The sequence below is a fragment of the Muscardinus avellanarius genome (assembly GCF_963383645.1).
Source record: "Muscardinus avellanarius genome assembly, chromosome: 13".
Classification (NCBI taxonomy): domain Eukaryota; kingdom Metazoa; phylum Chordata; class Mammalia; order Rodentia; family Gliridae; genus Muscardinus; species Muscardinus avellanarius.
Genome location: NC_137799.1, coordinates 58,453,878 through 58,475,879, shown reverse-complemented (window position 1 = coordinate 58,475,879; position 22,002 = coordinate 58,453,878). Strand labels below are relative to the sequence as shown.

General features: G+C 38.7%; 1 protein-coding gene across 1 annotated transcript in view; it reads right to left on the bottom strand.

The window, feature by feature from the left end:
* TTC39B (tetratricopeptide repeat domain 39B) overlaps positions 1–19,963 on the bottom strand; it is a gene marked incomplete at its 3' end in the record, with an annotated part of 201,431 nt that extends 181,468 nt beyond the window's left edge. Inside the window, 6 exon segments of the mRNA XM_080709260.1 lie at positions 952–1,057; positions 5,980–6,044; positions 9,682–9,749; positions 14,903–14,979; positions 15,956–16,087; positions 19,860–19,963. Of these exon segments, the coding sequence (XP_080565386.1) occupies positions 952–1,057; positions 5,980–6,044; positions 9,682–9,749; positions 14,903–14,979; positions 15,956–16,074 (435 nt within the window). The 5' untranslated portion in view covers positions 16,075–16,087; positions 19,860–19,963.
* Between the last annotated feature and the right edge of the window lie 2,039 nt (positions 19,964–22,002).

The window sequence follows — 22,002 nt, the reverse complement described above, 5'->3', positions numbered from 1 at the left end:
GGAATTATGAAGTGACAAGACAGCCATTCCTCAGTGCCCACCTCCAGGGTGCAGCACTACAGCTCCGTTCTGGGACATCTCTGAAGGAAGGGTGAAGAGAAATTCTCTTCGTGGGCCAAACCGCTTTGCCTGGCAGTGGGAATGGCCATACTCGTGATTATAGACCAATTTGTGGACTGTGGCCAATGGTTTGACTAGATGGTCAGGGACTTGGAAACAACAGGATTGGAAAATTGGTGACAAGGAGTCCTGGGGAAGAAATACTGGGCAGACCTCTCTGAATGGGCAGAATATGTAAAGATATCTGTGTCCCATATGAATGCCAAGTGCTTTAGTAACCTAATGGACAGGACAACCCATTTCATGGGCACAGTGTTCCTCTCTCCCTGGCTGCCCCATGCACAATGGCACAAGAAAAAGGTGGTCATGGTGACCACACACTTGTGTATAATTCTCTCTACCATTTTATTTCCTCACCAATTCCAATCAACTCTTCATAAAATTTCAGAATCTCTAAATAATATACTAAAATTTGACAGATTTCTACATAGACTATTTCCCCAGAGAACACTGAAAATCATTCTTCAAGTTTTATCACTCTCTCATCTATTTTTAATTCTGGAGCCAACACTGTCATAGCAAAGGTACCTCTGAGGTAGAAATGGAATTCGATCCCAAGATCCTTGTTACTAAAATCCTTACTGGTCCACTCCGTGCTATATGCTTCCCTTACACAAAACAATCCAAAGCTACTCTGAGCATGTGCAGAACTTGACAACATAGACCGGCCAAAGCCCATCTGGGTCACAACATAGGAAAACTGATGTACTTCAGCCAGATCCCTTAAACCCAGGTATAGGTTCATGAATAGGTTCAAATGCAGTAGAACAGAAAGGCTACTGGAAACCTTGGGTTCTTCTCAAAGGTTCTCATTTCTATATATTTTCTTACCAAGTTGAAGGCTCCTGTTCCAAGCTTGACACCTCCTTCAAACTCATAGAAGAATTCTTGTTCAAGTTTGTTCTTTTGAATTACATGCAGAATAGAAAGACATTCTCTGTGTTGAAGAAAATAGGTTATAGTGTAAGTTTCCCATAACTCTGAAAATAAATGTCAAATCAACTTTGACACTTCTATAAATGTCATTAGAAGAAATAATACAGAATTTTTTTTTTCCGGGTCTGGGGATGGAACCCAGAGGCATTTGACCTCCGAGCTACAACCCCTGCCCTATTTTTTATTCTTTATTTTGAAACAGGGTCTCACTGAGTTGCGAAGGGCCTCACTAAGTAGCTGAGGCTGTCCACGAACCGTGATCTTCCAGTCTCAGCCTCCCAAATGCTGGGATTACAAGCGTGCGCCACCACACCCGGCAATACAGAATTTTTAAATGGATGATACTGAGTTCACTCAAGACCCCCGAGTAGGTGGGCATGGTGATGAACGTTCAAAGCCAGCCCTGGCAACTAAGCAAGGCTCTCAGCAACCTAGGGAGACCCTGTTTCCAAATAAGAAATAAAATTGGACTAGGGGTATAGTTTGGAGGTAGAATGCCTCTACCCTACGATCCCTAGTACCAAAAGATGCACACACACACACGACAGAGACCCCCAGGTAATAATTATTAAGAAAAAAGGAGACACCCGTGTTTAGCATTTGGCAGGACCAATCTTTGTTGAATTAAAGAAAGAAAGGCTCAAAGGCCAGCAAGAGCCTGGAGTAACAGGACCACAGGCCTATGATCTCCCAACTTCCTGGCAGTGTTTCACAGGAAACCTCAGCTAAATTTTTCAGCTGCTGTGTACATGGCACAGCCCTACCAAAACTGAGATGTGCCTAAAAGGAATTTGAATTCCAGTGAGATTTCCAAGGTCTCAAGTACACCAGATAAATCAGAGCTTGTGACTGGGAAAGACTGAAAGAAGAAAGCAAATTCCACCATAGCAGCCCCATTTTGTCTTATTTTTCCCCACTCTATCCATCTCTTACTTTAAAATTCTTTTTTATGTATTTGTTTTTCTCATTCACATCATCTCTAAAAGGCAAATGTTTAATCAAGAGAATACAAATTAAAATAACCAAAATATAAAAATTGGTAATAACCAGGAAGTAATTATCAAATTGACAATTGTACTTTTTTTTTTTTTTTTTTTTTTTGGGTACTGAGGATGGAACCCACGGACATTCTACCTTTGAGCTATACCCCCAGCTCTATTTTTTAGTCTTTATTTTGAAATAAGAGCTCACTAATTTGCAGAGGTCCTAAGTAGCTGAAGCTATCCATGAACCTGGATCCTCCTGTCTCAGCCTCCCAAGTACTGACTGGAGTTAAAAACGTGCACCACCAAGCCCAGATGTCAACTACACTTTCTGAAAGGTAAAAAAGAGGACAGGGGGTGCAGCTCAGCCATGGACTACTTCCAAGATGCCTCAGATCCTGGGTTTCATCTTCAACACCACCAAAAAAATTTTAAAGGGCAACTGGAAATAATCACATATAGGTATCATATATATATATATATATATATATATATATTTTTTTTTTTTTTTTTTTTTCAGTGCTGGAAATAGAACCCAGGGCATTCTACCTCCAAACTACACCCCCAGTCCTATTTTTTAGTCCTTTTTATTTTTGAAACAGGGTCTCACTGAGTTGCAAAGGGCCTGGCTAAGTAGCTGAGGCTGTCTGTGAACCGAGATCCTCCGGTCTCCGCATTCTGAATGCTGGATTACAAGTGTGTGCCACTACACCCAGCCATGTTTTACAAAATATTTTTATATTAAATCTACATGGAGTTTAATTTTGTAGTGCTCTTTTTTTAGTAAATAATTTTCCCAAAAATATTTATTTAAAAGTATTTTTCTTTCTCTACTTTTTTGAAAGAGATCTGTGTATATAGAGAAATTTAGTCTATTTTGAACTCTCAGATAAGTGGGGGGGGGAGAAAAAGAGAGCAAATGCATGCAGGCGTGTGCATACACATGTGAAAACACACAAACACTGCCTGTTTCAAAACTGTGTGACCCATTCCACTGATAAATGTCTTTGCTATTATAAAACTATTTTAATTCTTTTAGCTTTTTTTTTAAAGGGTGTGTGTGTGTGTGTGTGTGTGTGTGTGTGTGTGTGGTACTGGGGTTCCTGGAAGCCCTTCTACCTCCAGGCTACACTCCCAGACCTTTTTTATATATTTTTTTTTTTTTTTTTTTTGGTGGTACTGGGGTTCCTGGAAGCCCATCTATCTCCTGGCTACACTCCCAGACCTATTTTATTTGTGGAAACAGGGTCTCCTAAGCCAGGGCGGCTGGCTTCGAACCTGCGCGATCCTCCTGTCTCTGCCTCCCAAGCGCGGGGATTACAAGCATGCGCCACCACACCCGGCAGTATTTCTTTTATTTGAAAACAGGGTCTCTTAAACCAGTGAGACTGGCTCTGAACCAGCGCGATCCTCCTGTCTCCGCCTCCCAAGCGCGGGGATTACAAGCATGCGCCACCATGCCTGGCAGCTTTTCTTAAAGTTTTAATGACTAAAAGCAATCACCCTTAAACTTTCTTTTCTATTTTCTATAATATATTTTGAAATCTAAAAACAAGATATTAGATTTCCAAAATCTCTTGCCCATTCCTACAGGATTTTGAGTGGAAACCAAATTCATAAATTATTTTGGGTAACAATATCTCTTAAAATACCAAAATGGTTCTGCTGCCAGTAATGGGGATCTGCTTCCAGTAATGGTAGAGTAGCTATGTTAATTAACCACCCCATAGGTAGCAATTCCAGAGTCTCAAAAATATACTACACATATATATAAACATTTCTGCAGACATTGAGAACTAAAGGAAAAAATAGTAGGCAAAAACTGGGAAGGAGCTTAATTTCAAATCAGGAAATAACTCTTGAGTGTACAGTATGCCTCAGGAACAAGACAGCAGAAATAATAGAACAGAGATCCCATATGCTGGTCACTCCAAAACTAAGAGTTTGCAGAGTAGATCTAGGCAAATTAAAGGCTTTCTAGAACAAAAATAAGTGAGAAAGGAAAACAGAACCCAGAGAATCTATAATATATCAATAAACAATATAATTATTTATTGATAATATATTATTATGTATAAAATATTATATTATTTTATGATAAAAATTGGACATGAAAATAAACAGAAAACCATGACCTATGTTTTGACATAGTCAAGAGAAAAAGAAAAGAGAAACTGACTCTAGGATGATACAGATACTGAGATAATGCACAACCTGAAAATTTTTTCTTCTAATAGATAGTACTTCAGTGACTTATTGAACAAAACCAGGCAGACTAACAAGTATTTGGAATATCAGAAGAAAAGGAGAGTGTGTAAATAAGGATGAAAAATATTTTTTGAGGAAATGACCAATGATCTCTCAAAGGCATACTTAAGGATATCAGAGTCAAACTACTAAGACTCAAAAATACAAGGGTCTTCAAAGAGATCTGAAGAAATGACACATTAGGTAAAAGGAGACACATGATACAAATTGTGCCAGTATTGGGAATGGCCTAGGAAGATTTGGGAAAGCTCTGATTATTAAGATATTTCAAAAGAAAATAACTGATATATTTCAAAATAGTTGTGTCAAAATGGTGGGAGACATGGGTAAAGAATGGACTTGATTTCTGCCTAAAACAGGCAGCTATTCCAATGTAAATTAACCTAGCTCAAAGCAATTAACCAGTCAATAGGAGAACTAGGCCTGTCTCTATCTAAAGACAGATCTTAGTTGAGGAGAACTAGGCCTTTACCTAAAGACAGATCTACATGATTGGATAAGCTAGCTAAGATGGTAGGAAGGGTCAACCTTCATGAAAGGAGACACCACCACACCTTGCTAGGGGAGGTACCTTACAAGGTTAAGGGGAGGTACCTTCAGGGTTAAGGGGAGGTACCTTACAGGGATGTTCACTAAGTCAGAATTACGTGAACAAGATGGAGGTCATGGGTATAAAAATTCCGGTCCATGTGTAAGCCCTTTGTTGTATTCATTTCGAGTCACCCCCTCATGCCATTTTGGCATGGGGCTGTATTTCTATTATCTGTATTTCTATCTTTCTAATAAACTTCTTTAAATCTTCAGCAACTGTCCAAGCTATGCATATTTATTCTTAGCTTAGGACAAGAACCTGCGGTTTATTTCTGTTTTTGGTCGTTTTGGATTTTGTTATGGGTTGGGGAAAAGTGTGTCCAAGACCCTCGAAGGAGTTCCCGGGGAACAGTTTCCTCAACCACATTCTCCCAATCCATAACACAAATGACAACTGATTTCTGATCATGAACAATGAAAGTCTTAACACAATGGAATGGCAGTATAAAGGACTGAAAGAAGAAAAATAAACCGTGTTAACTCAAAATATTATACTTAGAAAAATCTCCTTAAAATGAAGAAAAAATTAAAAAAAATTTCAAATGAACATAATTTTTTTGAAAGCAGGCATATAAAACAAGAAATGCTAAGGAAGTTCTTCAGTCTGGGGGGAAAAAAAACAGGTATGAAGAATGCTATAACCGGGTGTGGTGGCACAGGCTTGTAGTCCCAGTATTCAAGAAGGTAAGACAGGAGGATCATGGTTCAAGGACAGCCTCAGCTACTACTTAGTAAGGTCCTTTGCAACTCACTGAAACCCTATTTCCAAATAAAGAATAAAAAATAGAATTAGGGGTGTAGCTTGAAAGTAGAATGCTCCTGGGTTCCATCTCCAGTACCACAAAAAAAATAAAAATGACTACAACATATGACTGTTTGAAGCAAAAGTCTGATATGTACAGTGGAGATTATAATATGTACAAGTATACTGTATAGTATATGAATAGTGTAAAGGACAATAAAGGTTTATGAGAATTTTTTAAAAATTAAAATGCACAAAGACTAGTTTATGAGAAATTTGAAAAACAAATTAGGATAAGCACAATAATCATTTAAAAGCCACATTTTACTTTTAACTTACTTATATATTTGGTAACTTGTTCTGATTTTGAGTCCACCTTTGATGAAGTTGATCATATTTTCATCCTAAAAATAATTCAATTAAATGATTAGACCACTTAACGAAAATTTTTCAACTTCCCATCAGTTACATATTTGTGTAGCTTGAAAAAAAAGTCTTTTTGAGTATATAATTTTTGAAATTAACACATTCTTCTTGCTTTGCATTTGAAATGTTAGAAAACAACCAAAGTAACTTTAAACATCTGCTCACTTTTTAATTTTAAGGAACTAATCCTGAGAGGCCAAATGTAGTCCAAACCTAATCTAATAAGCATCATCATTTACTGAGCAATTTCTTCTGGTTTAAATCAAATCCAAAATGGTTGACCTTAAAAATCTGCTCTAAAGCCAAACTTTCCAGCCCATCACACCCGGTAAATAGGTAAATTGGACTCTCTGGTTCCTCTTTCAAAGGATACCTGAACAGGCAGAGCCTATTCAGCACTGCAAATTTTATTCTCAACGTTTTGTGGGGTAAAGGGGCCTTGCTCGTCTTTGTCTGATGATCATCAAACATAAAATGAGGCAGGTGGCCTAAATGAATGGTATTCCCAGGGTTAGTATTCTAAGAGTGTCTCTTAAATTACATCAACTATGTTCCACATTTCCAAGGAGAAGGTCTCTAGGACTTAGTGATACCAGAAAAGTCCCTCGGTATTTATTTCCTGAGCACTTAATGCATCCTTCTGAAGTTAAAAAAAAAACTGAATTTAGTTTATTAATTTCATTACCTACTTAAACACTTAACATTCCAGTTTTCATAAAAATTGGTAGATACTAAATTCACTATGCTCAAATGCCTTTTTTTTTTTTTTTTTTTTTTTGGTGGTACTGGAAGCCCTTCTACCTCTGGGCTACACTCCCAGACCTATTTTATTTTTGGAAACAGGGTCTCCTAAGCCTGCGCAGCTGGCTTCGAACCTGCGCGATCCTCCTGTCTCCGCCTCCCAAGCACGGGGATTACAAACTGCGCCACCACGCCCGGCTCAAATGCTTATCTTATTTTGAGGATTCTTACACAAGTTCTAGTGATTGCCAGAAAATAATTTCTTAGGTTAGATTAAAAGCTGACTCAAATAAGAGTATTTCATTTCATGGTTCATCAAACATTTACGAAAGGCCTATACTGCACCAGGCACCTGGATACAAAAACAGATGAAAGCAATACAATGTGCGAAAGGGATGGAGACAAGCACTAAGATGGAGGCATGCACAGGCTCTCATGAGAGCACACAACAGGGGCCCAGAGAGGGCCAGAAAAGCCTCCAGGAAGCATCAGTGTTAAAAGCACACACACCAAAAATAAATAAATTAATTAAAATGTTTAGGAAGTGGCCAGGAGAGAAAGGCAACACTGAAGTGGATTTTGCAAGCAAGGAAAAACTCAGGTAGAAAGGCCAGGAAGCATTAAAGATCACGATGTGCTGGACCATCTGGGTGGACACACATCAACACAGCTAAAGAATCTACTGCAAAGAAGCCAACAGCCAAGGCCGGGAAGCTCCCTCCACCTATGCCAGGCAGCTCGCAACAGTACCTGAAGGTATCTCTAAGAGGGTGAGCAGGGAATGTGGGGGGAAGGCTCCAGTTTCGTGTGAAAGCACTTCCTGCATTTGTGATATTCTGATAGAGAACAATGTCCTAGTAAACATTAATATAAACTACTAAGTGCTGAGGCAGAGAAATGACAAGGTGAGAGTCTCAACTGCAGAATAAAAAACGGAGCTGAAGGTCAAAGAAGACTAGAGGGTGCGTGTGGTCCAGGCAAGAGCTGATAAGCGACTCCAACAGAATAATGATGGTCAGAAGATTCCAAGAGCTGTGGAATCTTTAAAAGGCAAAAGAAGCACATGTATAAAAGTTGCTGGCTATAAGAATGTGAGAAAGAAGGAAAATCACAAATACTACCAAGATAAAAATAGGTTTCTAATTCTCAAATATAAACTTAGTTTTTTCTTTTCTTGTTTTGCGCTACTGGGGATGGAACCCAGGGGCACTCTACCTCCAAGCTATACCCCCAGTCCTATTCCTTATTCTTTATTTTGAAACAGGGTCTCACTGAGTTGCAGAGGGCCTAAGAAGCTGCAGCTGGCCGAGAACCTGGATCCTCCTGTCTCAGCCTCCCAAATGTTGGGATTACAAGTGTGCGCCACCACACCCAGCTAAATTTAGTTTTTAAATCCCATACTTGACTGTCAAATACACATTTGAAAAATACATCAGAAAAAAATGGGGACCTCCATGAAGAGCAGTATAATGTTTACTAAGATTTTAAGAGTAATAATAATAATAATGATAATAATAATAACTGCTATTATTATTACTATTAGTAGTGGTAATAGTGCTACTATTGGTTCTCGGAACTAAACCCAGAGGTTCTCTATCACTGAGCTATATCTCCAGCCCTTTTTTATTTTTAGAAAAGCTAAGTTGCCAAGGCTGGCCTGGATCTTGCTCTCCTCCTGCCTCAGGTTCCCAAACTGCTGGGATTACAGGAATGCCTCATCACACCTGACTCAATCAAATTGTTATTAATCAGTCTCTGTAATGTACAAGGTTAGGAGACACAATCCTGATTCAATTTTATTAAACAAGAGTCTAACCAAAGAGGTCAACTTTTAGAAAAAGAGAGAATCAACTCTCAAAATAATACAAAAGGTTGAGACTGGATGACATTTCATCTTATAGATGAGTTTACTTACAATCTCAACCACACCCATGTAGCCATCACTACCACCTATGAGGCTACATGAAAATCTATTTTTTTAGAAGTACAGAGAGATACAGAGATGGCAAAATACAGAGAGGCAAGATACAGGCTGTAGCAGTTCCTAGTGGTGAATTTAAAGTGCCTCATAAGAAACGGACTCATTGTTTTGTTCAGTGACTTTTCAAAACTGCTCTTTTAAAGGAAGAAATAAAGGAGAAGGAGAATAAGAGTGAGGGGGAAATAAAATATTTAGGATCTATGAAAAGCATGGCCATCTACACATGCATGAGTGAAATTTGCTGAAGCCTCTGGTGCAAAAAGAGAATGGCCAAGAATTAAGAAGCCCTCCTCCACCCAGGCCGCTCCTACATGCAGCCTCTACCTTAAGCAGTGCAAAGCTAAAATAATCTCGGTTTCCACGTGGAGGAGCATTCTGAGATTAGGTGGCATTTACAAAGCAATTTCTTTAAAAGGCAGTGATTCACAGCAGACTGAAAAGTTCAAAGCAGACTCTAAGTTCATGTGAGTAGGGAAAAAAGTTCTCTGGAGTCTTTTTTTTTAAAGCTAAAGTTTATCAGAATAACAAATACTTTACTTTTTGTGTATGGGGATCTGGGGATTGAACCCAGGAGCATTTTACCTCTGAGCTATACTCCCTGCCCTATTTTATATTCTTTTATTCTGAAACAGGGTCTCACTAAGTTGCAGAAGGCCTAAGTAGCTGAGACTTTCTATGAACCGCGATCCTCAGGTCTTAGCCTCCCAAATGCTGGGATTACAAGTGTGGGCCACCATGCCCCACTTAACAAATACTTTTCATTACCACTCTAAGTCAGAAGAGTGGCTCCTTCTAAGTCACCAACATAGAATGAACACAGAATGAACACATTTTTCTATGCAGTACTGACAAGCTTCCAAGCCAATACCAGTTCCAAGACAAACAAACATTACCTGCACAAACGTGAGTGCTGCTTTCTGCAGGAGACACTCGGCATAGCAGATTTCAGCATGCATTTCCTCTATTAAAAACAAACAAAAGCATATTAAGGAAAATTCCATATTCGCAGTAACAGCTCTGATATATTCAAAAAAGACTGGTAGATAAATGAGCCCAAGAGACACACAAACACCTATATTGCTTTTATGATTTCATAAAAAAAAGTTCTTCTGGAATGTGTGAAATGTCCAAGGAAGTCATCACTGCCCCCATAAAATCCTAACAGCAGAGTCAGGCACTTGATGTCAGAGGCCCAAACTCAGCTCAGAAAAGGAAATCAAAATTTAAAATGTTTAGATTTTTTGCCGGGCGTGGTGGCGCATGCCTGTAATCCCCACGCTTGGGAGGCAGAGACAGGAGGATCACGCTGGTTTGAAGCCAGCCACGCTGGCTTAAGAGACCCTTTTTCAAAAATATAAAATAGGTCTGGGAGTGTAGCCCGGAGGTAGAAGGGCTTCCAGGAACCCCAGTACCACCAAAAAAATAAAACATAAAATAAATAAATAAAATGTTTAGGTTTTTTCTTTTTTATATTTTTATTGGTGTATTGTAATTATGAATCCTAGTAAGATTCAACATGATAGAGGCCCGCGTCACTTGCTGTACTTCCCACCTTGCTCCTCCCACTCCCATATTGGTTGTGATCATTTACGGACATGACGTTATCTGGCCTGTTCCCTTTCTCAAGCTTCGCTTTCTCCCTTCCCAGCCCCTGCCACTATTCTCCTGGGTTCTCCCCTCATTCAATTGAAGTCTCCTTTGTTTCCTGTTTTCTCTCTAGCTTCCACATATGAGAGACATTGTTCCCTTGACTTGTTTAGACGGGCTGATCTCAAAATAATATTCTCTTGTTCCATCTATTTTCCTACAAATGACAATTTTGTTCTTCTCTCTAGCTGAGTAAAATTCCACTGTGTGTATATACCACCTTTTCTTTATCTGTTCATCTGTTGATAGATACCTGGGTTGGAAACATAATTTAGCTATGTGAACTGTGCTGCCGTAAGCACGGATATGCATTATCATCCTAGCATTCTAACTTTAATCCTTTTGGAAAGATACAAAGACGTGATGTAACTGAGTCATATGGTAGTTTCATTCTTAGTATAAAGGCCCTTTTTAAAGAAAGAAAAGCACTCATGTTTTAAAGTTAACAGTAACACGCAAGTTTAACACTGTTTTAAGGAAAAAAGCTATTGATGAATCCTAGCTTCTATATTATGAAGGTCTGGTAATCTGACAATGACTAGACACATTATCAACCTGAAGAGAAGGCAGCACCTCTCTAGGGCTCTGTGGAAAAGCACCACACCCTGCATGCCCAAGTTAGGACTCTGAGCAAATTAGACTTGAGGTCAAAGAGTTAGCACTATCCCAGTTTCAGAGTAATTTGGTCATCCAGATACCTGGCACCAGAAGAAAGATCTCACACAAAAAAGAAGCCATGGAAGCTATTTGCATATCCTCGGAGTATGTGGAATGCCCCAAAACACATGCCTAAATAATCCATTATACTTGCAAAGATTAGAGAGGCTCATGTTAGCACTTTTGCTTAACTAAAAAAAAAAAAAAAAAAAAAAAAAAAAAAACCAGATTTCTGCTTTCTCCATGGGCTGCAAATTGATGTGTTAATTAAATAAATGAGTTTGGAGGAAAGGCTCCGTGCATACTAGCTGTAGGACACTGAGCAAGCTCTCCTATTCTCTGCTGGTATCCTCATTTATAAAGTCCACTAATAATGTCTTCATTTCACAGATGCATATAGAATTCACCATATATAGGAAGCATTTGATATATGTGGACTACTTTGACTAAGATTACTGCCCTTGGCCTGTGTGGTCTTCTGCCAACTAAGTGTCTATATAACTGAGAGTACTGTTGATCAAACTAGGTAAGAGTGAGTGCTTTCTTTCATTTACACACACACACACACACACACACACACACACACACACACACACACCAACCCACTAGCTCTCACATATGGGTTCAATTTCCTGCCATGCATGTATTCCAAATGTTTAATTTACAAAGAAGTAACTACGCAGCTAAGATCCCCACAGTACTGCAGACAGACAGGGCCAAACCCACGACAGGAAGAACATGAGAACTTGTAGCTGCCTGTACACTTCCCAGCAAGACCAGTAGTCAAGGTCTAAGTCCTTTAGAAAACCTCCCTTAAAATGTGCTTTTGATTTTCTCAGTGCTTCTGTGGGATACAAACCAGTAACATTATGTTTAGAGTCACCCGAATATCCTCTTCCAGGTAACTGTAACAAGGTGAGAATGGTCAGGGGCTTTCAACTATGAAAGTCTCAGGAGCAGCAGGTGTGGGGCCAGTGCAGGGGGATGATGCTGCTGCTGGTGTGAAGCAAAGCTCACCCAGGGAACCTTTGGGGAGAGAGTAGGGGCTCCTCAGGCTGCAGCATGAGGTGCATCAGGTGAGAGGGGGCAATGAGGCTGAAAAGGTACATAGGGGCTAAATTACGGACAACTCTGAATGTTCGAGTTTGGGCTTGATTAAGTAGGTGACTGCAAGCCCTTACAGAGATCTGAACAGCAGGGTCAGGCAACTGATGGACAAATCTAAGGACTGCATAAAACAGCAACAAGAAAGCAGAGACAAAAGGCACGAGTTCAAACTCTGTATTACACATATACATATTCCTCATGGTAAATCTCTCTCACATCCTAGACATTCCATTTAAAGATCTTTTTTTTTTTTTTCTTTTTTAAGTCAACTTGAAGCCCATTCAGCACAACCTGCCAGCCATGGAAGAAGAGCAGGTGTGTCCCACACTGAAATGTACTCAGCTCCTGCAGACAACCAGACACTTGAGGATGTAAATGAAAATTACCAAGAGGGAAAACAAATCACATACTAGAGCTACAATGTTTTGACAGGCTCCCTTGAACACAAAGTCTGCTTGGGCTGCAGACAGCCAAATTCACTAGGAATAAAATGCAACTTGATTCACGAAGATCTTATTCTCTCACTGTGGTTGATTTACATGGGGCAGTTCCTTGATTCTCCAAATTAGTCACTGAGCATCTATGAATAGGTACCTACCAGAATACCATTAACTAACTGCCTTAGTCCACTGAAGGAAATAAATACACAATGCATGGAAATATTAGCACAGCTTTTAGTCATAAAGTCTAAACAAGCTTATACTTCGGAATAGGCTACAGTCACAGCCTAGTTTAAGTTTTAATAGTCAAAAGTAATTTTCTACCTTATTCCAGATTTCTTAAAGTATACTGTCCAAATACATTATAACAAGGTAAGAGCACAGCATCATCTATTTCCAAAATGTTTAACTCAAGAATAACCCTGCATTTTTTTTCCTCATCCAGATATGATACAATTTCTACCCACCTCCAGGACAGAGTGTGGGTAAGGTGAAAAGAACTGTGGTTTAAGGAAAGGCAGATCAGGTTTAACCCCACTCTGATAGGTGGGTGACACTGGCCATTTATTTCATCTCTCTCAACACTGGTCCCTAGTTTGTGATGAGGTTATATGGATTAAACTGATTAAGAAAGTATCAGGGAGACTATTTGACACATAGTACTTTTAAAAGTAAAACTACCATTATTATTTTCAAATTATTATTTATTGTCACACCAAAAAAGTCATTCTTCCTAAAACTAAGCTAAATTTTTTTTAACTCTGACATCACTTTCATACTACAAAGAAATAAGAAGGGCAGGAGTCAGTAATGGGCCAGAAGAGAGGTCCTATGAAGGGTAACAGAAAAGGGCGTACACAGACCACTCAGATTTCTTTGGGGCCTATCTAATCTCCCACTGATTCTCTTAGATCACTTTGGGCCTACTACTGCCAACTTTTATTCTTATGAATACTTCCTAGACAGTTTCTGGAGAAAAAAAAAGATAGGTTTCAATTGAATGGTTTGGGAGTTGCCGTCATGCTCCAATCCTGAAGAATGTGGCCTGTGTCACAATCCTCTCTAATGAGCATCACCCTCACCTCCAGAGTTCACAGCAAACTGATAACATCTGTCTAACAAAATAAACAACACTGTATAACAAAACACACTCAGGAATGTGCGTGGCACACACTTGGCCACAGGGAATGACTCTAACAGTAGCGACCAGAATTGCTTTTGCGTCGGCCAGCCACAGCTGCTGCTAATGTTTTGTGCTCACTCCTTCCACAGAGCAAGTTTGACAATGACACATTAAGCACAGATTCTCTTGGAATGGCAGAGCTTTTGAAAAACATAATTTCTGTTTCACAAGATTACCAGGACACTTGTTTCTGGCAAGCCATTCTTACAGGGTTATAACACCAGTAAAACAGCTGACCACTAAACTTCTACCTTCTTGTCTCCATAGGAACATCAAGCCACTTGACGGCAACACCCATTTGATCAGGGTGCTGCCAGTTTCCTGGATTCCTGAATATTCCTAACTAAATGTCCACGAATCAAAACACCTTCCAGACTGTGAAGTACTATCACATTTTAAAAGGTATCAAAATTATTTGTACCTTGGAAAAGTTTTAATAGTTTATAAGAAAATGAAACTCAGAATATAAAGTACCATTAGGCCTTTTTTTTTTTTTTTGAGAGGAAGGAGGATGGCAATACTTACATGTAAATAAATTTTTTCAAGCTCTCAGAACTAGTAACTCCACTTTTAAGACCTTATCCAATGAAATACTAACAAAAATGCATGAAGACATATGTACAAGGATTTCAGTACAGCATTATCTGCAATAGTAAAATACTAAAAATTATATCAATTATGAAACTATCCTTTCATAACAAAAAAGCAAGTAAATTGTGGTATACCCACCCTCTGAAATACTCCACAGCTGTGAAACAGAATGAACTATATTTACATGTTCTTGCCTAGGAAAAATGTCACATCATAGAACAAGTATTACATGATTCTATGCTTAAAAAAGACAAACCACACATGAACAACAACAGAAACCCTGTGTCCCTTATGTGCACATTTACATTTATACACAGAAAAGTCTAAATCTTGAAAAGCAGCCATTAACAATGGTTATTTCTGGAGGGTGAGTGTGATGCAGAAGAGAAAAAAAATCAACTTATTTCCTATACTTCAGTATTGGGTTTTATGAATATGACCACTTTTTAATTTTTACAAGAAAAAGTTAATCTTTTAAATGATTCATACCTTCACTCAGCAGTTCCAGTGACCCTCGAGAAAGGAGACTTGAAAAAGACTCTACAACGGTGCATTTTTTCCTGTATCTACATTGAACAAATAAAACAGGGGGGTGGGAAATGGAAAGAAAAAAAACCACGTCAGGCTGAGCTCATTTTAATTTAACATTTATTTCAGCCACAATCATACCAAAGAGTCACCAAGTGGCAACTCTACACTCTGAAGTATGTGGGGCAGAGGCCGTGCTTTCCCACCCTGCCCACCAGGTCCTTGCACTGAGCTGGCAACCAGTGGACACTCAACCCACATCAACTACACACGTGTGTGGACAAGCCCACAAGCACAGGTGAATGCTAAGCCTGCCCCACCTCCCCTCATCTCTATGGCTAAAGCAGTATTTCTGCGGTGAGAGTCTCCACACTAAAGACGGAGTTAAAGTGCACTATTTGGAAATGCTCTTCATTCAAGGGGCTTGCAATATAATTACATAAGGATGTCATTGTACCCATGTTAAAATTCACCAATATTAATAACAGCTTTTGCTAGTGTCTTCCTAAACACAGAGTAAAGCATGAAATAAAACTAAAACTCCATCTCATTTTGACCAACTAAAAGTACCCAAATATGTCCTCAGATGAATAAAATATTCCCTTCTGAATCAGCAGCATCTCCCACATAAAACAAGCATGCTCCTTGCTTGACTTGACATAGTATTTAATATTTACTCTCATCTACTACAGGACCACGGAGAGATGCTGGCTGCTAACGCCACTGAAAGCTCCCTCAGACCTTCTCTGTAGATCAGGTCCCAAAGCTATCAAAAAAAAAAAAAAAAAAGGTAGAACGTATAGATGGCAAATGGGAACCATATTATTCCTGATAGGAAAATTTTAACTCTATTAATTAAGACCGCATGAGGCCAAGAAGCTTTGAAGCTAAAGTCCTTTTCTGTAACTGGCCAATCCCAACCACAATACTCTCAGTCAGGCAGATAGGACTCATTTTATTCCACAGGATAAGGGTTCTGGGTTATAGCTCAAGTATTTAATTACTCGGTCATACTTTTGGCAAGTTTGCAAAGCGTCCTTCATGGCAGAAATGCCATTTTGGATGTCCTGTTGCTCAAAGGTCATGACAGCCTGCAACACCACAATGGTACTGTAGCCCAAGGCATGGTACATACTCTCCTTGGCCCTAGGAAGAACATGGGATTAGTAGGTTTCAATTCAACAAAAGAAAAAAAAAAAAAAAAAAAAACTCCAGGTTTTGTTTGATACTAATCATATGAAATCCTTCTAAATGTATGCCCTGTATTTCTCAGTAATAATCTTTACTGCTTCACCATAATCACTGAAATGATAGGAGCTGTGAAAGGCACACTTGAAAACTCAGGTACCAAGGACTTTCCACTTTAAACCCAAAAGGCAGGACAAAATGTTACAGGCTGAAGCTAAAGAGGACGACATGCTTTTCCCCGTTTCCGCACTAGGGGGCAGCCTGCCAATTTATTTCCCAGAAGAGGTTTCAAAGCAGAACATTTTTTTGCAGTTGAACAAGGGGTGGTGTGCTTTCTTAAAATCTGAAATCATTGCTAAAATAAAGCCTGCTGGAAATTCATTTTGTGACAGGGAGATTTATACATATTTTTTGAAAGCGGACGGCTTATTTTAAATCCTTTAAAATCACTCTGTCTCCTCTACAGCCAGAGGCCAGTAGCAAGAATTTTGCAATAAATTATGTTGGCCACAAGGGATCCTAAAAAAAGGAGAGCTAAGACCTTGGTCTAACTGCATCATCTGAGAGTCCTGGTTAAAATTCTTGCAAATCTGAGTTATGAAGTTATCAGTGAGAACTGCTTTGGGAATCTAAGGATGTTCACTCATTCTAAGGTGGAGCAGACATTCACATTCCCAGGCTGTAAAAACACAACCATCTTTTCTCAAAACTTTTTATGTAAATTATATATGCTTGAAGTATCAGTGCAAAAGGCTGGGGTTGTGGCTCAGTGGCGAAGCACTTGCTTAGTATGTGCAAGGCCCTGGGTCATCACCAGCACCAAGACAACAACAAAAAACTAATGCTTAGTTTTGTTTTTAATTTAAATATTAAAGCTCAACAGCCTGCTGTTATATAAAACAAACACAAGCCACACTATTCTTTCTCCCCTCCCCCCATGAAAAGTCTAAACATCCTTGGTAATTTGCAGTTTGTCATGAACAGCCAGGGCACTGTCTGATCAAATGAACCACAAAGAATAAGGGCAGCCCAAAGCTAATCGTTAGCTGTGGTTTCAAATCTCGTATTTTTTAACTGAAAACTCTTCTAAGGAGAAAAAAAAGAACTCAAGTGGAAATGGTATTCCTAATAGTGATGCATAAGTATCAGAGAATACAAAACTTGACTGAATACAACACTAATATTATTTTCATTCTATATTATGACCATCTGGGTGTCAGTAGAAGGAGGAGGAAAAAAAGGAGACTTGTTTAAATTAGACGAGGGAGGGGAGGACCAGGAAGGGACAAAGAGCACCAGAAGAAGAAGGACAGGGAAGTCTGAGGCACCCAGAAGGACAGGTGTGAGGCAGACAGGCACTGGGGACAGCCCTAGGCAATTTACCTTATACTATATGGCTTCACCATCTGTCTCATCATTTCTTCTTAACTTCTGATATGCTAATTGACAAATCTTGATCACTGTTATTCTAAATTCTTAATAGAATTACTGTAGCAGCTCCCTAGTAGGTAAATTAACCTCTTTGATTAAAAGTTAATGACCAGCCAGGCGTGGTGGCGCACGCTTGTAATCGCAGCATTTGGGAGGCTGAGACCTGAAGGATCGTGGTTCGTGGACAGCCTCAGCTACTCAGTGAGGCCCTCTGCAATTCAGTGAGACCCGGTTTCAAAATAAATAAATAAAAAATTGGGCAGGGGGTGTAGCTCAGAGGTCAAATGCCCCTGGGTTCCATCCCCATAAATAAATAAATAAATAAATAAATAAATAAATAAATAAATAAATAAATAAATAAATAAATGTTAATGACCAAAATCAGATCACCCTACTCACCACAGAAGGAAGGAATGAGATTCCCACTTCTGTGCCCAAGTATCTTCTAGAAAATGATGATATGAGTTCTAAGCTTCATCTACAAAAGTGACTGTGTTTGAAGATACAATGTAAGATAACTTCTGCCAGCTGCTGTCACATCACAGCGCTGGTGACTGTGGTCACAGTGAGGGCTAGCAAACAGGCCAGGCACAGGTTTTGCTGCCAACTTTGAAAAACGAATGAATACCATTAATTGAAATTAATTGCTTAACCTGCTTAGTGCACACACGAGGAACCCCAGTCATGTTCCTTTAAAGTTATTTTTAACATCAAGATTAGCATATTAATCCCATTCTATTAATAACTGTTAACTCTGTTTACATTGTCTTTGGATATACAATATTTTTTTTTATTTTTTAGGGAGTTTGTATACTCTTCTGTTGCCTGTGCCATTGAAATCATATCCAAGAAATCACTGCCAATTTCAATGTTGTGAGGTTTTATGACCCAGATTTTCTCCTAAAAGTTTATAGTCTTAAGATTTATATTTAGGTCTTTTATCTATTTTGAGTTAATATTTGTATATGGGATTAGGTAAGGGTCCAACTTTATTCTTTTCCATGTAATTATTATGTTTCAACAATATTTAGTTAAAAGATTATTATTTCCACCACCAAATGTTCGTGGAAACCTTGTCAAAAATAACTTGACAATATAGGGAAGAATTTAGCTCTAGGCTTTTATTTAACTCCAATGGTTTATATATCTGCCTTTAGAATAGTACTACACTGTTTCAATTATTGTAGCTTTATATGGTTTGAAATCAGAAAATATATATCTTCTAGCTTTGTTCTTTTTCAAGATCATTTTGGGTATCTAGAGTCCATTTTCCATATTAGGATAGATTTTTTTTCTGAAAAATAAATATATAAATATATGATAGTTTCACCTAAAAAAATAGAAAAAAAAATATTCTCTGGTAAGAAAGAAAGTAAAAAGAAATATTGAAATGTTATCTTTAAGTCATCAAAAGCTTGGTATCAGACAAATGAAACTGTTATGTGAGATTATCAATTTTAATTCTGGATAAATTGCTATAATACTAGATGTCAACCACTAAGCCAAGCATGGGAGGGAGGGATGGGGAGAGAATGGGGTGGGGATCGGGTGGGGGCTGAGTGGGCGATGTGTGCATGTATGTCTACAAAAGTTTGTATCCCACTATGATGTATGAATACAGTGCACCAATAAAAAAAAAAACTGCACTGATTATAAATGCAAAAAAAAAAAGAAAATAGCAGTTAGGCTTAGAAGTAGAAACAGTAAATCCAGCACTTACTTTTAAGATAGAGAATAAAAGTGAGTTGCAGTTCATCATTTATGACATAAGCTTATAGGTTAAACATAGGTAAGTAAAAGTTTTAAAAGATTATAGATGAGAATAAGTTTTGTAGGTCACCTCCTAACAGATTTAAATGAAAAATAGAACAGAAAAAATAGATGGTTTTAAGGGTGACTGCTTCTTGAAATTTAGGTTAATAAAAATACCAAATGTAAAACAAAACAAAACAAAAAAAAAAAGATTAGCATATTACAGTTCTTCCCCTCCTCGTTCAAATGAGGCTTTTCTAATTATACTTAAAAGAACACCATGAAAATATTTCACTGAAGAAAACAAATTTGAACCCCTACAAAACTATATAACACGACAATATTTGTACTATGGAAATTAAACTATGAGGAAAATTTCATTCAATTTGAAAAGCAAATGTTTTTAACTCAATGTTAAAACTAATCAACAGTAAGAGATTCCCACCAAATTAGCTTCAGGTACAAACAGATAAACTAACAAGTATGATGCCAAAGAAACACATTGTGGGGGGACCATTTTATCTTAAAAATAAATAAAGTTAATTACCCTGGACGAAGCAACTCTAAGGCATCTCTAAATTTGTTATTTAGAAATAAGTTCAATGCCACTGCACATTCTTCTAAGCCACTCTTGAGATCCGCCTTGGTCGATGATGAACTAAAGAACAGAGAAAAAATATTTACACAGGTTATTTTTTATAACTCGTGTGTGTGTGTGTGTGTGTGTGTGTGTGTGTGTGTGTGTGTGTTTACACTGGGGATTGAATTTAGGGGCATCCTTCCTCTTTATTTATTTTGAAACAAGGTCTTGCTAGGTTGTGGAGTGCCTCACTAAGTGGCTGGGGCTGGGCTTAGACCTTCAATCTTCCTTTCTCAGCCTCCCAAGACACTGAGAGAGGCCAGAGCCCACAGGCTGCTAAAGGTCCTATTTGCCCACACACTAGGCAGCTGCTGGTTCTCCAGGTCCTGCATCCTCCCTGGGATACATTTGAAACTTGATACATAGAAATTCTGTCTTGGACTCTCTTGCTTGCTTTTTTTAATTTTTTTAATAGGTGCATTATAGCCGCACATCTTAATGGGGTACAAGATAGTAGAGGCCCACATGCACACATCACTCATTTAGCCCTTCCCCAATTCCCACTCCATTGCTTCCCCTCCCTCCTCATGTTTAGCTTAGTGATTGACTTTGATATGATTATGAATATACATCATGTACATTATGGAATTTATCAGCCAAGATGTCCGTCAACAGATGAATGGATTACAAATCAATGGGATAGCCAGGCATGGGGGCACACGCTTGTAATCCCAGCGCTTGGGAGGCTGAGACAGGAGGACCACACAGGTTCGAAGCCAGCCTCAGCTACTTAGTGAGGCTCTCAGTAACTTAGTGAGACCCTCCCTGTTTCCAAATAAAATATAAAATAGGTCTGGGAGTATAACCTGGAGGTAGAAAGCCCCTGGGTTCCACCCCCAGTACCACACACACACACACACACACACACACACACACACACACACACAAATAGGATATGTACACAATGGAATTTTACTTAGCCATATGGAAGAACAAGATTATATCATCTGCAGAGAAATGGATGGAACTGTAGAACATTATGCTAAGTGAGATTAGTCAGTCACTAAAAGTATAAAATTGGATGGTTTCCCTAATATGCCGAAGCCAGGGAGGAAAAGGGTCATAAGGAGGAACTCTAGATGAAGAAGGAGAAATCATAGATGAGCAAATAAGGTAACCTAAGTGAGGGGAATGGGAGGAGGAAGAGGGAAAACTTATTTATATTAATTATAAATTCTATGATTCAGTACAAAGAGACAGTCACTACCTTCATAGAATCTAAATTAGAATGAAAGAGATTCACAAAAAGAGATACCATGATGACGTTGTACACCCACAATGTAGTTTCATTTCTGGCACATAAGTGTGCTTAACATGTATTCCTAGAATGGATGGGTGGACAGACGGATGGATGGATGGATGGATGGATGGATGGGAACAAACTGAAGTACATGATAAATCCTTAGTATTCACCCAGAGGAGCACATGATAAGGGCAATATGATAAGTTTTAGAATGAAATACAATAAAGAGACTGCTAATGGCTGGAGTCACCATTGATAACCTCTTTGGAGGAGAAAGAATTTGAGGTGGTCCCTGAAGGTTAAGAAGAACTGATTGATAAAGAGACAGGATGAGTGGAAAAGGTGAGCAGTTACATCAGAGTAGAGAAAGGACAAAAGATATTCAAACTGAAGTCATTTTCACAATAATCCAATGAATTTTTCCTAAACTCTTTTCTAAATATAGTACATGGCACAGGATGTGCTGACAATACATAATGGATGGGAGAATGGATGGACGGACGGAGAGGAAGAATAATAAGAATAAACATTTTTAAAGAAAAGGAGAAGTTTATATACCCATTTCATGGGGGAGGGGGAAAAGGGAGCTATAGGCAATTTAGAGAGAGAGTAAATGTTTTTAGAGGAGATGAATGAGCCTCAAGAACAGCTGATAGGATGGGTCAAAGTTCTTTTGGGCTCTGGGTGAGCTGTCAACTCCAGACTACTTTCAATCTTCCTTGATTGATAAAATTATGGGATGGGATGGGGTGAAGGCATAATAACTGTTTGGAGAAAGTTCCTCCTTTGTTTTTGTTGAGACAGGAG